General features: G+C 37.3%; 1 protein-coding gene across 2 annotated transcripts in view; it reads left to right on the top strand.

Annotated features, from left to right (window-relative positions):
- LOC145668982 (uncharacterized) overlaps positions 1 to 19,293 on the top strand; it is a 351,060-nt gene that overhangs the window by 170,385 nt on the left and 161,382 nt on the right. For both annotated transcript variants that reach the window (XM_081737290.1, XM_081737289.1), the window contains exon 3: positions 16,605 to 16,713. In XM_081737290.1, the coding sequence (XP_081593416.1) occupies positions 16,605 to 16,713 (109 nt within the window). The remainder of the gene's footprint in view (positions 1 to 16,604; positions 16,714 to 19,293) is intronic.

Here is a 19,293-nt window from a genome sequence, read left to right as displayed (position 1 = left end):
TGGCAGGTATTCTTTTCCTCACCTGGTCACGTGACAGAAGATTAACAACAGCGCCACCGCAACTGAGAAGAAGGTATAACACTCCATGGAACGTCTCCATCGTCATCAGTTTCGGATAGTCAATTACCTTTTTTTAGCCTGCGAAGCCTCCTAGCTTGCCTTGGAGCTCTGAGACTCCCTGCCCATCTACATTGCATGGAGCTTTTCGGAAACTCAACCACTCTCTTAGCTTGCTTGCCTGGAGCTGTGAGAAAATCCTAACCACCTAGATTGCGTATAGCTCTGCGATTTTCCTATCCGCCTAACCTGCCTAGAACTCTGCAGAACTACAACCTCTCTTTGCTTGCATGGAGCACTGAGAACTCCTAAATCACCTCCACTCAGTTTGCCTAGAGCTTTATGAGAACCCTTCTCCTAGCTGTCTGGGCCTAGGGACATCTATTTTACCAAAACTACTTAGTGAACTGTGTATGGTCTTCAGACCACACTTATAGTGATTTTTCTTATTTTGTATAGAACAGGAATTTTATAATAAAAGGTTGTGGAAGTAAACCGAATCCCGAGTGTTAAACTGCTATACGTACTACCCAGTGGCGTATTTACGATTTTGTTTCAGGGGTAGCTTTGCTAACTTTCGGGGGGGCTTTGCCTGAAAATGTGAAAATTATGCAAGATATTTCATATATTTTACTATAGTAAGATTTCGGGGGGGCTTAAGTCCGGAAGCCCCCCTAAATACGCCACTGGTACTACCTTATCAAATTAATTTTACAATATTATTAGAGCAACCCACATTATGCTTTATTTTTTGTTTAATTATGCTTCATTTTCCCCAAATTATGCTTTATTATGCTTTATTGTTAATTTAAATCATTGTTTTACATTAATCGTGTATAATGTATAATATTTACTATACATTTAATAATCTAAATATCTTGATCTATTTATTAATATTTTATGCAACCAATTTCTTTCATATTTAATTAACTTTCTGCACTGTACAGAATGCACTGTAAAGAGATACGCTTTACTCGAGTCAGTTTTTCTTATCACTTGTGTGCACCTTAGAGGTGCGTATATACAGAAAGGGAAAGTAAAAGATGCCACCAAAAAGTACAGAAAGTGTTCGAGTTCAAGAGGTACATATAACAATACAGTGTGGAGTTCTTGTATACTATTCATTGTTGCCGGAAAGTTTTCTTCTTCTTTTACGTTTTTTTTCTCCAGATCAAAGGATTACACCGAAAAGAAATTAACTGGAGTAAAAATAAGCTTTTCATTGTTGCATTGTTATGTTCTCAATGATTTTGCGTTGTAAATATGCAGTATGTTAAACTTGCAGCTAAACAGAATTTTTCAAGAATTGTGCTATATATTTTAAATTATGCTCTATGCTTTATCTTCTAAAATTATGCTTTATTATGCTTTTAAAATTAGTTTCTTCTGGACCCTTAGACAACCACAACCATGTTTAAAGTACCAACGATATGTGTAAATCGCTATTATGCTTTTTATTGCTTTTGGGTTGCTCTAAATATTATTAATCTCATATTATCGAATAAACTTATCCGATCTTGACCAATATTCTCATGATAATAGACCTGAAAGACTCTAGTATTCATATAAAATGTTATAATTTGTAGATCGTTAACTTGATAGGATGGTAGAACTTGACGAGCTTAGAATGCATGCAAGTTTACAATAAAAAGTGATAATTTGAAGTTCTTAGGTTCTACTGCATGGTTTATATAGTTTACCGAACATTATTAGGGTCATGAAGTCTAGAAGCCTTAGTTAGGTAGTCGTGTAGCCAGAATGGAAGAAAGTAGGAACGCTTTCAAAGTTTTAACTAGAAATCCAATTGGAAGAAAGACCATTAGGAACGCCAGGGCATAAAAGACAATATTAAGATGGAATTCGCAGAAATAGGAGTACAAAGTAGTGTATTTAGTTGGCTAAGGACATAAATCAGTTGAAAGGTTTTGTGAACACGGCATTGAACCTCCGGGTTCCATAGGCCATAGAGCTAGTTGGTTTAGTTAAAGTTTTGATTCTAAATTTTATTGACCATCGAAGTTCAATTTAGATGCACTGAAATCAAGATTGGTTGATTTGGTTTGAGTTCATAAATGAAATGAAATCTTTGAGTTTTACGTCCCACGGTTAGGCTAAAAGACACAGTGATGATGAGAAATGAATGAAATGGTGGAATGAAGAAAGTGGGAGAACCCCGAGGAAACCCACGGACATGGTGTTTGTCCACCACAAAGTTCACTTTGGTGGGAGCAGGGTTTGAAACCGGGATCCCATTCTCCAGAGGTGAACGCTCTACCACTGAGTCACCGTGGCCCCTTTGGTTTGAGTTTAGCGTCCCTTTCACCAGTGAGGCTATATGAGAAGTGAACCCGAAGTAAGTGGGAGCGCTTAAATCGGGGCAATTGTACCCTGGCTCCACAAGCTAGTGCACTCTTGGAAAGCCACAATCTTCTAAAGTCAAGTTCCATGTCTTTGTGAAGATTAAGCCACAAAAATGTATCTGCAGTACTGCATGTGGGAAACAGCAGACTTTTACATGTATGAGAATTGCGTACGTGGCTTACAAGTTACTTACTTGTTATAATGCATCTTCAAAGTAAAATTTTACTATACTCAATATACGGCGTTTTTTTCTCGCTTGTGGGGCCGTTGTGGCTAAGTGGTAGAGCGTTCACCTCTGGTGCATTGGGTCCCTCGTTCAGTCCCAGTTCGCACCATGTGAACTTTTTGATGGACGAAGATTTTGTGCGTGGATTTTCTCGGAGTTCTCCCGTTTCCTTCCACTTTCTTCATTTAATCATTTCCTTTATTTCTCATTATCACCGTCTCCTTTAGTCTAGCCGGCATAACCGTGGGATGTAAAAACTTAAAAAGGAAGATTTTTCTAGCTTGTGCTAAACGTTTGTGTATAATATTTCTCAGTAGGAAGAAAGTACCAAACCTTAAAAGAAAAAAAGCGTTATTTACAACGCATCCTTTTAAACGATGCGAGATATGAAGGAAAGTTGTCAAATTCTAAGCATGATACCAACATGTTGATCTGCAAAATCAATACAAAATGAGCTCCGTGTCACATGCATAAACGAATCATAACAAAACCACAAAGCACGCAGATAACAAGTTTATAAGCTGTGAAAACGTAAGGTTGTGCCCTGAATATTAAGCGTTTCCCTCTTCCAAACGTAATTAGACGCTATTTCGACAATTGTAACATCCACTTTAAACTCAATAACGAAATACAGTCGGACCTCGATAACTTGAATTCCATGATAACTCGAAATTTTTTCACATTCTCTTCTAGAACTTTGCATAACACTCAATGTTAAAATAACCTCCGTAAGTCGAATGTTTAAAAATTACAACCTCGATAAGTCGAATTTTAAGAGTGTCATAATCATATTTAAAAGCCTCGGTAACTAATTCCATCTATCAGTCGAAGTTTACCTCTATAAGTCGAATTTCTTTTGATGTGACTTCGACAACTCGAAGCTATAGCTCTAGGCTTTTACGTAATTGTCATTGTTCTAGTCCCATCATTGTTGCTAACCAGCACCGTAACTTAGATTTTTTTCGGGGGGGGGGGGGGAGTTGGAACCATTAATACACATATTTGGGCTCCCTAAAAAAGCTGTTTTTTCTAATTTTTGAGTCCTCTCTTTCCATCTTTCTCTTATTCTTTATGGCCCCCCGGAGCCTGTGGGCTTTCCCGCAAGGCAAGGTCCGCGGGCCGTTAGTTACGCCCCTGGGTCCGTTACATACATGACAAATTAATTAATGGGACAATATTAACAAATCTCAAAGTCATACGATTAAATATTATTTCTAGGGCCTCTAATAGTAGACATTTTTCTTACTGAAATGGGCCCATGACTCATTTTTGTTTTATTTACATTTTGTATGCTGTTTTGTTTATATAATGTAGTGAACCTGTTTGATGCTTCATTTATAATTTCATGTTCGTATCGTATATCAAGTAAGAAAATGTTGTCTTAAAGTGGCCCCCCTCAAATGATGGGGAGCTTCCCTGGGAGGAGAAGTTACCCCCTGCCCCCCACAAGTTACGGCCCTGTTGCTAACATGTACTGCAATTGTGTTTTAATCATGTAGAGGTTGAATGATAAAACTTCGTGTTATAGATGCCAACGAGTCACTTTTTATGATTAACATGGAACCTCGATATCTCGATTTTTGTGGCCACTTTGATAAGTCGAACTTTGACTACTTGATAAACACTATAACTCGAATTTTTATCTATTCTCTTCAGCTTCGAATTATCGTGGTCCAACTGTAACAACAAATGTGCAATTATGTTGTATGTAAACAATCGGATACACTCATTTTGTAAAAAATAAATGAGAATATGGATATTATTATTATTATTATTATTATTATTATTATTATTATTATTATTATTATTATTATTATTATTATTATTATTATTTAGGTTTCTTTCTGGAAATGTTTCTTCGACATTTCTCGTTTTTCAGCTTCCTCTAACTTCCAATATTTTTTTTACATTTCAAATCCTCGATCAGTTGCGTTCTTCTTCTTCCTATTCCTCCCTTTCCTTCCATCTTTCCTTCTATGGTAGTATGAAGAAGACAATTTCTTCGCAAGATGTGTCCAATCCAATTGGCCTTCCTATGAAGGATGATAGCTAAAAGCTTCCTCTTCTCTCCTACCGTATTAAAACATTTTCGTTTGATGCTCTCTCTGTCCATTTTATCTTCTCTATCTTTCTCCAACACCACATTTCGAAGCTCTCCAAATACTTCTTCTCTAACTTCCGTAATGTCCAAGTCCCTGAACCATAAAGTCCAATACTCCATATATAGCACTTGACCAACTTCTTCTTAAGTCCAGCATTAAGCTTGCTAGTTAAAAGTGATCTTTTCTTGTTGAATGCTCCTTTGGCTATGGCAATTCTTGACCTGATCTCTTTGGTGCAGTATGCGTCTTTCGTTATATTTTTTTTAAAGATATTTGAAATGTTCAGCTTCTCTTTGTTGTACTCTGACCCGTAACGGCGCATTTTCATGGGATATTGATATGATTTTCGATTTTTCGATGTTGATATCGAACGTTAAAATGTGACTAAATGACCTACTCGACAAACGTAAAAATTTAAATATTTTCTACTAGCGTTAATTACCCGCGTCGCTGGATTAAAAGAAGAAAAAATAGTGATATGTTCCGTTAGTGAGTCACTTTTACTATTACTGAATTGCTCGAAAATCGATTGAAACAAAGACAGTATAATGAAAAATCAAAAAATAATGAGTAATTACTAATTATAATCTATATAAATAAGAATTAAATATTTACTATTGTGGGCTGAATTTGGATTTAAATGAGATCGGAAGTGTCACTGTTGATCTCAGCGTCCCCGAAAGCTATGGATTCGATACTACTATCGGTCATTTTCGATCATTTTAAAATCTCTCTCCCTCCCGCTCCCCTAAGTTGCTAGAAACCATTCCAATCCTGAACGTGATCTATGTTGAAAATTCGATCGAGATCGGTCGGGTGGTTCAAGAGTTATTAAGTCAGAAATATAGACACTTATATATATATATATATATATATATATATATATATATATATATATATATATATATATATATATATATATATATATATATATATATATATCGAGATTTCCAAATATTCCTTCTTAAAGTACAGTTCATTTATAAGGTAAAATGCTATATTTAAGCCTAGAGTTTGTAAAAATTTAGGTTGTAAACTTGTTTGGTTTACCAGAAATGAAATCAAACAATCAAATCTCTTCACGTGGTGTACTTTCTAATACTGCTACTTCTTTTTGTCCTGACGGTGGCTCTAAAAAGAAAAATCAGATTCGATTCCCTGGATTTGTAAGTCGCCCCGAGACATAAGTTTTTTTTTTCAACAAAAATGAGAATGGGAAGCGGGCGTAGTATATGTTCGGCTGAATATTAATGTCCCGTTGGCCGGAGAGTGCCAACCGAAGGAGAAGATTGTTTCTCGTCATCAAGCGAAATAAGCAGATTAGTTGAGGCGTGTTCAGTGAAAGATAAACGACTCCATTGCTAATCGCTTCAATGGTGGAAACTTCTCTTGGTTGCACAAACGAATACACGAGGAAACATACATATATACACTCAGTTAGACAAACAAATGAGAAACGAATTCTCTCGAAATATTCAAAGTTTCAAACAACTCTCTTCATATTTTTTTAGTTATATGAATACATAAAGATATAATTTCATTATACTCATTTTTTCGGCTAGTTCACTTAATACGTATTTCCTTGTTTTATGTGTGGTTTATTTTCTAAAGAAACATGTAAACTAAAAGGCGAATGTATAACAAAAGATTGTAAATTTGGTAACTACACCATTTTTAGCAACTCATTTCAAACAAAGTCTATTAACTAACTTACTCTATGGTCTATGGAACTTGGAGGTTCAATGCCGCGTTCACAAAAGCTCTCCACTGACTTCTGTGCTTAGTCAACTTGATCCAGTTCCTACTTTGTATTCCTATTTCTGCGAGATCCCTCTTATTATTGTCCTCCCATCTATGTCTAGGTATTCCTAATGGTTGTTTTCCGATTGGACTTCCAGTTAAAACTTTGAAAGCGTTCCTACTTTTTTTCCATTTTGAAATCATAATTACGAAGAAATTAAATGTCGACTAAAAGCAGGGAATTCGTGTTACTACTCGGTTCAAAATCTCTTGTCGTCGCGAATTCTATCGAGGAATCTGAAGCTTAAAATATACAAAACGATAATCATGCCTGTTGTTCTGTATGGTTGCGCAACATGGTCGCTTACTCTGAGGGAAGAACATAGACTGAAAGCATTTGAGAACAAGATCCTGAGACGAATATTCGGACCCAAGAGGAATGGGAATGGGGAATGGCGGAAACTTCGTAACGAGGAACTACATAATTTATATGGTTTACCCAACATTGTTAGGGTCGTCAAGTCTAGGAGGCTTAGGTGAGCGGGTCATGAAGCTAGAATGGAAGAAAATAGAAACGCTTTCAAAGTCTTGACTGGGAGACCAATCCGAAAACGACCATTAGGAAGACCTAGGCGCAGATGGGAGGACAATATTAAGATGGATCTCGCAGAGATAGGAATACAAAGTAGAAACTAGATGTAGTTAGCTAAGGATATAAGTCAGTGGAGAGCTTTTGTGAACGCGGCATTGAACCTCCGGGTTCCTAGGCCATAGAGCTAGTTAGTTAGTTAGAATACATGACCTTCCTACCTGAGCCTTCTAGATTTGATGACCCTAACAATGTTTGGTAAACGGTATAAATTATGTAGTTTCTTGTTGTGGAATTTTCGCCATTCCCAATTAACGTTCCTTTTAGGTCTGAATATTCTTCTTAGGATGTTGTTCTCAAATACTTTCAGTTTGCGTTCTTTCCTCAGAGTGAGGGGCAATGTTTCGCAACCATACAGCACAACAAGCAAAAGCAAACCTTGAAAACAGTGGACACGGAATGTCTGAGAGGGAAATCGGAACTGTCAAGCCCGTTATGCGTATAGTCATTCGGAGCTTCGCGTACTCTCCACGATTTCGCCGTACGCACTACACGTGTGTGCTTACACAATCATCCGTAGCTACACGTCACGTGATCATATAGACTTACAAGATTCTTCTCAGAGGCAGTGTTGCGAGTCGACACGAACAAGGTCGAAATGACAATAGTTGTTCCAGACTTATCTTTTACTTGCTCAAAGAAGTTTGAGGGCTTTTATGACTCTGTATACGTACAAGTTAGGGAGAAGATGAAAAGTAGGCAATCTAGTCATTCGATGAAATAACTGGAAAAATTTCAATCTAATTAAAAAATAGTTTAGATAATATCTCAATGTTCATAATCGAATAAGTAGTATAGTTGCATATTTTGACTTTATATCATGATTGAATTATTACATCATAATGCAGTATTGCAGGAGGCATTTAGATTTTCTTTCGTGTTCAGATGATAAGCTTTACATAACAGTATAAATATAAATAGTATAAATATAAGTATAAATAAATTTATGTTAAATAAAAATGTTCAGTATTCATATTGTAAGGATTCCCACATTCCAGCGTGTGTTGATTCTACCAACACACGTCATAACTGGAAATACATGCTATTGTTTATCAACACAGTTGCAAGCAGACGATAATAAGAGGGTACAGAAAGACATGAAGCCAGCTCTGAGGAACTGAAGATAGACGAATCTCCTGGAGAACACCCATAGAAGAGGACCACCACAGGATCAGAGTATCAGTTCTTGACTGATCAATTAACCTGCAACACCTCCTGAGGTCGTTTTTTGGACGATGAAATTCCTAATCAAACCCTATCTCTGGAGGCCGCCCTGGGTAAAGGAGATATCCTAATTACAATCTACCTCCCGAGGCCACCATGGACAACGGAGGTTCTTTATAAACAGTCTCTCGACGTCGCTACGGACAAAGGAGACTCCTTGAAGAAATACACCCCGGAGGCTGTCTTGAGCAAAGAGGTTCCCATACAACCTAACTGAACCTTAAATATTCGAAGCCACTGTTGTGTGCTAAGGATACATCTAATCTTGGAATCAGTTTTATTAATATTACAAAGAAACTTAGTAAATTGTTTACAGAAAAACTTATTTTTATAATAAATTGATGAAGGGCTTATTCCGGATTATTTATTGACTCTACCGAAAAACATTTCAATATCCTCAAAGGAAGACAAAATTCTTTCACATATCTCGTTTCAAGCTTGTACACAAATGTTGCGTTTCTTGTATTCTTCACAAGAGAGATTCCATAAATATGGTCTTATTTTAATCTCCATAATAACTTTCCCTGAATCAATCTTCGTTTTGGTTTTGTTGCTATACACCTTACTTTCTAAATTTAAAAATAAAAAAAGGAAACGGCTGCTACTCGAGACGGTGTGAGTACTTATTTGCTCAATGGCTCTATCTTCCTTCCGTAGCGCGGATGGGGCCTCGCTAAGGCTCCTTCTCTCGCTATGCCTCCGCGAGACTGTATAAGCTCCCATAACAATCTTGTCATCTGTAGCGTGGAGCTCCGGATGACTATGTAACAAGGCATAGAGACAGCCAGCCCAACAGTTCCTCATGTTCAGAATAAGGTGTGCTATGATCTGTTTTCTCTACACTTTTGGGCGGCTCTAGCTTTGAAACTATGCACTTTCCCCCCCAGACGTGCATATGAATTTCCTTTTTCTTATTTTTATGTGAAGGACCACCACTTTCAGTTTGTCGGTTCAATTCATTAACGCCCTGTATATAATTATTTCTGTTGTTTCACATAAACGCTTATGGCGGACTGCTCACATTCAGTCTGGTCTTTTGCCATTTCTCATTCATTGTTATCGAAACCACACCCTAGAAACTCGATATTCATGTATTGAAGTTTAGTTGAACATCGAGGCTATATGCCACCCGGAGCTACATTTTAATGCTTGAACCATTTGCATTTTTTTAAACATAGCAGTTTGATTGAACTATTTTTCTATCATTTCTATTTTAACACGTATCCTAAAAGGGGAAGAAAATAGTTCAAACATGTTCCATCAATCTATTTTCTCAAGCAAAGAACGGGTATTTCCGCTCTATTTTAATATATACCGTTATATTGCTTCTACAGTATTGAAGCTTCACCCACCTGATGGCACATCATAGATGTAAATTAACGGAATGCATCCTATATTAGAAATCCACTCTGCGACTGAATTTATTCGCTTCAGCATTTCCTCTGCCACTTTACAAATGTTTCCATGACAACACAAGGACGCATCGATTGCTCCCAACATTGGTTGCAAGGATTCTCGGAAGAGGACACAGACGGTTGAGCTAAAAGACTTTTCTCTCCCTTTGCACACATATACATATCCACTCACATATGCATATATATATATAGTATATATGTATGTATGTATGTATGTATATACCGTAAAACGAATTGTAACAGCATTATACAGTAGTTTAGGATGCATGAATCTCTGTCCCTCGTAATCAAATTACAGGATTATAATACATAATCCGATTTCATTAAATTTTAAATTATTTTCGTGTTTTTATCTATTGTATTATATTCTTGACTGTTTGAAAAAGTGTGTAGGTGGATATTTTTATGAACGCCCTTCATGTATACACAGTTTACGTCAATTTCTAACTGGCTGCGTTAAAATGGGTTTTTGTAAGGAAAACAGAAAATATAATCCCGTTGCAGAAAATAATTCTCTTCATATAACATAATCTTTGTATAATCTTTGTTATTTTTTCTCTAAAAAATAAATTACAAAATGAACTGGTAGAGACATATCTAAATGAAATTTCATCCTATAATGAAATGTATTTTTAAAGCTGAGTACAGTTTATTATCTACTCAGCTCTCACACTGCTTCTTCGCCCAGTTTGACCTTGGTTGATCACGGCATACATACGCACCTGGTTTTGGGTTGTGGAAACATTGCATGACTTATGACTCACTTTGTAATTGGTAGTTTTTCTTCTACTAAAACAGTGTTTGTTTAATTATATACTAAGTAAAGCAAAACACATTATCAACTAACAAATTTTATCTATTTCTTTGTCTCCTCCTTTCAGTGACTCACATAATTCTAACAGTGACTCACATATTTCTAATAGTGACTCAATACTCTTAGCAGCGACTCAATACTCCTAACAGTGACAGACATACTTCTAAGAGTGAGCACATGTTTCTAACAGTTACTCACATATTTGTAGCAGTGACTCACATACTCCTAAGAGTGACTCATATTTAAACAATGACTCAATATTCCTAGCACTGACTCAAATACTCCTAAGAGTGACTCACATATTTCTAACAGTGACTCAATATTGATAGCATTGACTCGCATAATCCTAACAGTGACTCACAGATTTCTAACAATGACTCAATATTCCTGGCAGTGACTCACATATTCCTAACAGTAACTCAATAGTCCTAGCAGTGATTAAAATGCTCCTAACAGTGACTTACAAACCTCTAGCAGTGACTCACATACTTCTAGCAGTGTCACATACTCCTAACAGTGACACACATGCTATTGGTACTTAATTGTAGTAAAATGACTTATGACTGATACCTCAAAATGGAACCATTCTTGTGGTCTCTCTGGCTTAGCGATAGAGCGCTAGCCTCTAGTGCGTGGATCCCTAGTCCGAACCCAGCTTCCTCTAAATGAGCTTTGTAGTGGACAAACACTGTGTTCTTGGGTTTTCTTGGAATTCTTTCGTTTCCTTTCACTTCCGTCATTCCACCGGCTTTCTTAGCCTCGATCATAGTCCAGAGACGTTAAACTCAAATAAATAAACTTATATATAAAAGAATAAAATCTTTGAGTTTTACGCCCCACGTTTATGCCGGCTAGGCTAAAGGAGAGGGTGATGATGAGAAATGAATGAAATGGTGGAATGAAGAAAGTGGAAGAACACCAAGGAAACCCACGCACACGGTGTTTGTCCACCACAAAGCACACTTGGCACGAGCTGGGATCGAACCAAAGACCCCAGGCACCAGAGGTGAACGCTTTACCACTGAGCCACCGCGGCCCGCAAAATTATATGTAAAAAAGTACAATTTGTTTGTAGAATTAAAATTGCACGTGGATACCAACAGTGGACACGAGCTTCTCCAAACGTTTCAGAATGCCCACTATTGACATAGGCAGGAAGTCTAGTGGTGTGTTGATGAGCATAGCGATATGATCTGCTCTTGTACCTGATCCAGTGTTTAAGGTTTGATGGAGTCGGTTTGCTCTTTAGCTGAGTTCCACAAAAAGAAGTCGCGAGAAATAAGGTCAGGGCTTTGTATGAACATCTAGTGAACTAATGAGACTTTTTCCTCTGACTTGGAAGTGCAACGGCAACCACCTCTGGAAGTATCTGGAGGAGACATTTTTGCCATCAGTTTGTGTTCATTGAGTTGATTTTGAATTTAACGTTCCTTTCAGCAGCGAGACTATATGAGACGGGACCTACAGATTAACGTGCAATCCTAATCACATGAGCTCCCACCAGGAATCGAACCCGGGTCTTCCACCCGTGCGCTAACCGCGTAACGATGGAGGAGCTCTCTTGCGATCAGTTCCGAATGAACGTTGCTGATAATTATGATATAGCACTAGGAAGTTGCATGATTCGCCATTACATCTACACCTCCACTCTGAACAGTACACACAAGGGCGCCGATTTCTCTGTAAATTTGAAGGGAGGGGCATTCAGATGCAAAAGGTATATATATGAGGATTTTAAGACAAATTTCATTCAAATTATGCGAAATATTGTATATTCATAAATACAATAGGGGAGCCGAGCCCCCCACCCTCTCAGACTCGGTGCCCTTGAGTACACATAATTTGGACACCAATTGATTTTCTTCATGCATTGTTAAACACTACACCATTTTCAATTATTTTCTATTAGCGAACTGTGAAATCATAATATTATGATTATTTTTCTATCATTCTGAGAATTAAAATATATTTTATTTCCTGGAACTCTATTATTATTTACAAATGTTATAAAAAGTCAATGAACAATTAGCAAAATGGTTTAATATTTATTGGAATGTGTCATGCTTAGTGTGTTTTTATACAGCATACTAAATATTAAGGTTACACTTGTGCTGTATATTCAACATTAGTGCTGAAGCCTACAATTGAGTAATCAATATATATATGTATATATAAAAAAAAACTTCATCTACATGTTTAATATTTGACTTAAAACAACTGCCGCAGATTTAAGTACATTCGTGCACTGCTGTTGAATGGAAAATCTGTTTGAAAGAGGAACTGTGATATCCAAATATTACAATTTGGACTAAGAATGTATTATTTAATAAAGAAAATTCGTACTGGAAGCAGGCACTTAGCAGGATTTCGGAAAAGAAGAGGGGATCCGTGACATGAAATACTGTGGTCATCACATCAGAGGCTCAAGCATTCTAAATTATTTTACTGGAATATATGTTGGTTCGTTTAGCTAGGATTTCGTAATGAGCCGTGGAGGGGGGTGGGGGGGAGACATGAAATACTAAAGGCCCAGGGCGACGTCGATCAATCTAAACTACTTTACTGGCAACATATGTTGGTTTGTTAGCAGAGTAAAATGAGGATATGTTAGTAAGTTTTAATAACAAACTATGAAGAAATCTCGACTAAAAGAATATAAAAAGGCATTGAAAGAGATTTTACAATATCTGCTTTCCTTTCTCTGTTGAATCAAATGTTAACTGAACTTTCTTTCCATATAACCTTTTTGTTTTTATTATTCCGTCAATCACTGTCTGTTCTTAATAACAGGTTAAAGGAGCAGTAGAAAACTGTTTCTGAAATAATATGTTCGATACTTCAAAGAAATGGTGACGAAAAATTATTTAAGAAATGTCCACACTGTTACAGAACGGCACTATGCTTGAAGTTTTCCCGACTAGTAGCAAAAATTCTGAGAATTCCGTAACTTTTCTAGAAATTTCAAATTCCCCGACTCTTTCAGGGTATCTCGCTCATTCGCCATCACGTATTGCAAATAATACAAATCTCCTCCCAAAAAAGAGTAACCAAACGCTTGATGTAGCTTTTTGTTTTTTGACGCTGATTCTTCTTTTTCTCGTTTCTTTTTGTTTCATCCTTCCTTAATTTTTTAATTCTGGTTTCGAAGGAGGGGGGACCGGACAGCCCGGACCCCCCTCCTTGGCTACGTGCCTGCTGGAAGACAAGTGGTCAGTCAGCAAGATCACCTTACGTAACAGTATGTGATAGTTACCATGATAAGTAAAATTAATATCGTGGTAGACAGGTGTTATAAATGTTTGAAATGTGGACATTGCCTCTCAATGCTATGCTAACGGCTTCAGATAATACATACATAAATCAAGTAGAACACCATTTTTTTGGCAGTAAGAAGTCGATAGCGCAACAAAAGTTAAAGCTGTCTGAAATCACTGAGTGCAACAAGTGTAAATTATTTCATTTTGCCCGACAATGTCCAGCACACTGGAAGATACCATTTTGAGTTATTTCGCAAATGTAGGGGAATGTAGGCAATCAACGCTGCACAGCCCAGGGGAGCATTTATCACATTGTTAGAAAGGTTAAAGTTGTTCCTACACACAGATGAAAGACATTCAACAAAGCAAAGCATACTGAACGAATTTATACAAACAGGGCAGAGTCGTAGCTAGGGGACGGCAAAAAGGGCCGTTGCCCCGGGCGCTGATAGCAAGAGGGCGCTGAACGAGCAAGAAGAAAGAAAAAGTGTTGAAAAAGAGTAAACGACGCGGCATCCCGTAAAAGCATTCGCGCCCTATTAAATCAATATTGTTGTCGGTTTGTAAAGAAATAGATATTGTAAAAATTTTCTTCCAAGCTTCGCTCGCAATCCAAACGTTTCAATAAGAGTCACAACAAATTTTTACTTGTTACCTTATTATGAGTAACAGGATGTAAGGGAAGTGATAGTTGATGCACATGACTTTCTGTATCAATATTAATCTGTAAAGAGCAAAAACAGAAAGAGATTACAAGTAATACTTTTTCGATATGGATTCAGCATTCGAGGAACAGGTTTTTATCTTTGTACTTCTCCAAGGATGTAATGGTGAGTTGCAATAAGGAATAAAGTCAGAGATGAAACATGTTTTTGTGGTATTCAAGCCATATAAAAAGAGTGATTGTCACCATCAATTTCCGATTTTTCACTTTTGGTTGATCAGCGCTGAAACTGGAAATCTAGAACTTCTAGCACTTCCAGTTTGAATAGAAAAGTAAAAGTCTGGACAAAACTCATTCCTGAGACTTTAATCCATATCAAAAACCTGTTTCTTGCTATCTACGAGGAGTAACTGAAAAGGTTTGAGCCTTGAGGAAACTATAAGAAGTACAGATTTGGTAATACCTTTATTTTTCAACATAATCCCCTTGGACAGCAACACACTTGTTCCAACGGCGCTACTGTGCTTTTATCCCAGTAGTTAAAAAATCCTTTAGGTTGTGGCCACAGAAACTCCTCCATGGCTGTCATGACGTCATTATTGCTTGCAAAACGTCGTCCTACTAGAGCCTGTTTTAGATTAGGGAACAAGTGGAAGTCTGAGGGGGCCAGATCTGGAGGATAGGGTAGATGAAGAAGGAGTTCAAAGCCGCATTCGTGAATAGTAGCCGTGGCAACTGCTGATGTATGGCTGGAAGCATTGTCATGATGGTAGAGAACGCCTTTGGACATCATTTGTGGCCTTTTTTCTTGGATTTGCGCTCGAAAATTTTTTTCAAAAGCCCACTATAGTATTGTCCTGTGATGGTATGATCCCTTTGCAGGTAATCAATGAATATCACAGCTTGGGAATCCCAAAACCAGAGGCCATCGCTTTGCGAACGAAGAGGATCACATTCACCTTCTTTGGGGTAGGGGAGGAGGGGTGCTTCCATTGTTTGGATTATTGTTTTGTTTCTGGCTGGTAACGATGTACCCAACACTTGTCCATACTGATGAATCAACAGAGAAAATCGTCCACATCACCTTCTAACAGTTTCAAATTGTCTACGTATAGGAGGTATCGAGTGCGTTTTTGTTCGGGAGTCAGAAGACGTGGGGCCTATGGAGCAGAAACTTTTGACAAACCAAGCTCATTCTTCAGAATATGGTCAGCTCGCTCCTGTGATATGCCCGGCCTGCCTGCTATCTGTCGAGTTGACAATCGGCAATCTTCCATGATCATAAGTACCAGGTCAATGTTTTCCGTGGTGGTAGCACTTGATCGTCTCCCAGATCTCGGCTAAACTTCAACACTCTCCCTACCACGATTGAATTCCTGCACCCATCTTTTGATGATGGCATATGAAGAGGCAGATTCTCCTACGGTATTGACCATATCCTGGTGGATCTCAGACGTCGACATTCCTTTTAATTGCAGAAACTTGATGACTGACCTGTACTCGATTTTTTTCTATTTTTCCAACTTCTGCCATGTCACTCACTTCAAGAGCCTGTAAAAGACAAAATAAATTACTTAGAACCAAGAGCTCGATACATATTAATATCAAAGGTTGTACTATTCTAATACATATAATTATTCTATTCTAGATTCTCATTTTCTATGTTAGGTTCAAAACTTTTCAGTCACCCCTCGTGTTACAGTTTTTGCTCTATTGAAAGCAGTAGTAAATTTGTACAACTTTTGATTTTAGTAGAGAGGTGTAGCTGAATTGATTACAAGAAAACTTGTTGTCGCTACCTATTACAGATTTTGTTCTATGACGATCAACATTGAAACAGGAAAAGTTGAGTTCTACCACTTCCAGATGAGAAAACTATTCTAGAAACGCTGAATCGTTTCAAAAATGAAACAAAAAAATAAACGCTTGTAACTATCTCTTGCTGTTTCTGTTTTGCTACCTGTCGAGAGACAGAAAGTCGGACATGGGAATTCTATAAAACTTTCAATACTTATGCATAGCATAGTTTAGAACTCTAATAAAAAATTGTAGTGTAATACAAAAACAGTGAATATATTTTATCTTTTGTTTTTAGGTCCCTGATCTCCAGCAGACCCTTCATGTCGACAATCAACGGATTCCTATGCTTGTTAGGAGTTTCCAGGGCAGGATGTTTGTTCATTGATCCTTACAACCTTCGGAAGGTACGTTATACGTTTCCATTTACTTATTTCCAGCAGAATAAACTAATATTCAGTATATTAATAATGTTCCTTAACCTATACCTTATCCTGTAAGTTCAATCATGTGTCTGACTCAAAATTTCTGTGTAATTGTGTATCTGTTTGTTTGTTTGTGTGTGTGTGTGTTTGTGTGTGTGTGTGTGCATGCGTATCTAACGATTACAGGTCTATCTATTTCATGTGTGCCCTCGGAAAATATGCGATACATACTTCGGCTCCATCCCCGCAGCCCTCTGACGGAGAAAATCCTGTCTTTGCTTAGGGAAAAGAAGTGAATGACGTCAGCTGTGTTGCCAATTTGTCATTCATAGGGCACAGTTGAAATAGAAAGACTCTAGTATCCATGCAGAACATTTTATAGAGTTCAATTTGCATTGTGCTCGCTCGAGCTCCCAATCTCAGGCTTGCCAACCATATGAAAATGTATTATGATATACGATAATTTAAGCCTTAATGCCATGGGGGTTAATGCGCTTTGCGATAATAGGTGAATATACGATAATTTTAGAACACACACACTTTTTTGCAGTTTTTTAAGGTGCAAATAAATTATAGATGTGCATTATATAATTATAAAACACATTCGCACACTGAGGTTTATAACAATCATTCCCGATCAAATAAAACAATAATGATTGAAGAATTGGCAAATGGCAACCTTCATCCATTTTTTAAACTCAATTACATTTACGAAAGGGTGGAAATATTGTCGTTGTCCACAGTAGTGTTAATAAGGAAATGGTGAGAACAGTGGCGCCGACATGGAGTTTGAATCTCAAGATTACTAGATAAGTTTATTATATATTATTACTATTAGTAGTAGTATTACACTTGCTTCTACAATTATCACGCGCATAACGGGTATAAGATAATTTAAAAGATGAAAATCGATAATTTTGTTCTCTGGGGTTGGCAACTCTGCACAATCTTCGGTGGGGCTCGCGCTTAACTCGCTAAAGACTTACTTGTAACTCGCACAAACTCACCTCGATATTGAGTACAAGTGCTAGGCTCCCAGTTGGAACATATCTGGCACCTGGATGCGGCCGGCTAAAGAAGGTTGCATGCACAGAGAAAAATCCGTTGTCCGGACAGCAGTGTATTGTACAAATATACGGTATCCTCTTGCTTACTATAGAAATCAGTACGGAGCATAGGTTATCCGTTTGCTACATAGGCACTGCCCTTAGATGTTACATCATGCCGTTGCAAGGTGTCTGACATCTAACAGTTTTCCGTATATCACATGCATATACTTATGTTACCTTCGTCAGCTATATGTTATATACGTCCATTTGTATGTGAGATTCTGACCGCCTACATTGTTTCATACGGAAAATACGTATAGATGGAACACTTATACAGAAAGTATTATAAAACATGCGTTTTCAGTTATACATCTGCTGTACGTTAAGTCCAAAAACTACAGGAATTACGCATGTAACCTATCTTTTTAAGTACGACACCTACAATTTTTTTCTCAATATGTTGTATGAAAATAACGTCCTGCTAACTCATACCCTAGAATGTTAGTAATCTTACTCCTGCAAACGCCATACACATTTCACAGTTGTATTTTCTCCACTTGCTTCGGCATAGTTCTTTGTGCCTCTTGAACACGCTGCGATAAAGACTGTTCTCTGGAATAGGGTTCCCTCTGTCTAACCAATTTCCACATACAGTCTCTAAGGCCAAGACTGGAATTACTAACAAAATAATAATAATAATAATAATAATAATAATAATAATAATAATAATAATAATAATAATAACTTTATTTTCAGTGTTGTAAACAGCTCATAGCAATAAATACAACACTATGTTAAAACCCTTATACAATCATTTTAACCGCTTAACTTAAAACCACGAATTATTACGTTATTTTTGTTTTGCCCTAAATTTATGAACACGAATATATTCGTGCAAAGAAAAAAGATCTAAATATTAATTTAAACGACGAATCCTTACGTTCGCCATACGCAGCTGAGTGTATGGGTGTTCGCTAGATGGCGGTAAGATTCATTTAACTATTTTTGGCTAATATTTTGCATTGAAGGCCAATGCTTATTGACGAAATGACTAAATTGAAATAGCATATTTACATTGTACCTAGAATTCATTTGTTTGTTATTTCTGTTTGAAATAATGGTATTTTTTGCAAAACAGAATACAATAATTCGTGGTAGATTGATTGGAATATTGACTTATATTGAGCTCATTTTTCCCCACTGAAGTTTTGTTAAGATGGACAGTGAAAGTGACTTCGATTTAGAAGTTAGCGGTTCCGACACTTCAACCACATCGTATGCCAGCAGTTCGTCTAGCAATGAAAGCGAAGATAGTGATACAAGCTTATCTAGTGTGCGACAGTGGATAGAAGTGGACTTAACATGTCGATTGCCGCCGCCACCTCCACGGTTTCCGTTCACAGAGAATCCAGGTATCCAAATGCAAGGAGATCCAGAAAACGTGTTGACATATGTGGACTATTTCATTGATGACAATTTGGTGAATCTTGTTGTAACCGAGACTAATAGTGCG

This window comes from Thermobia domestica, chromosome 13 (genome assembly GCF_964235325.1).
Source record: "Thermobia domestica chromosome 13, izTheDome1.hap1.1, whole genome shotgun sequence".
In the NCBI taxonomy this organism is placed as follows: domain Eukaryota; kingdom Metazoa; phylum Arthropoda; class Insecta; order Zygentoma; family Lepismatidae; genus Thermobia; species Thermobia domestica.
This window is presented reverse-complemented; position numbering and strand designations above follow the sequence as displayed.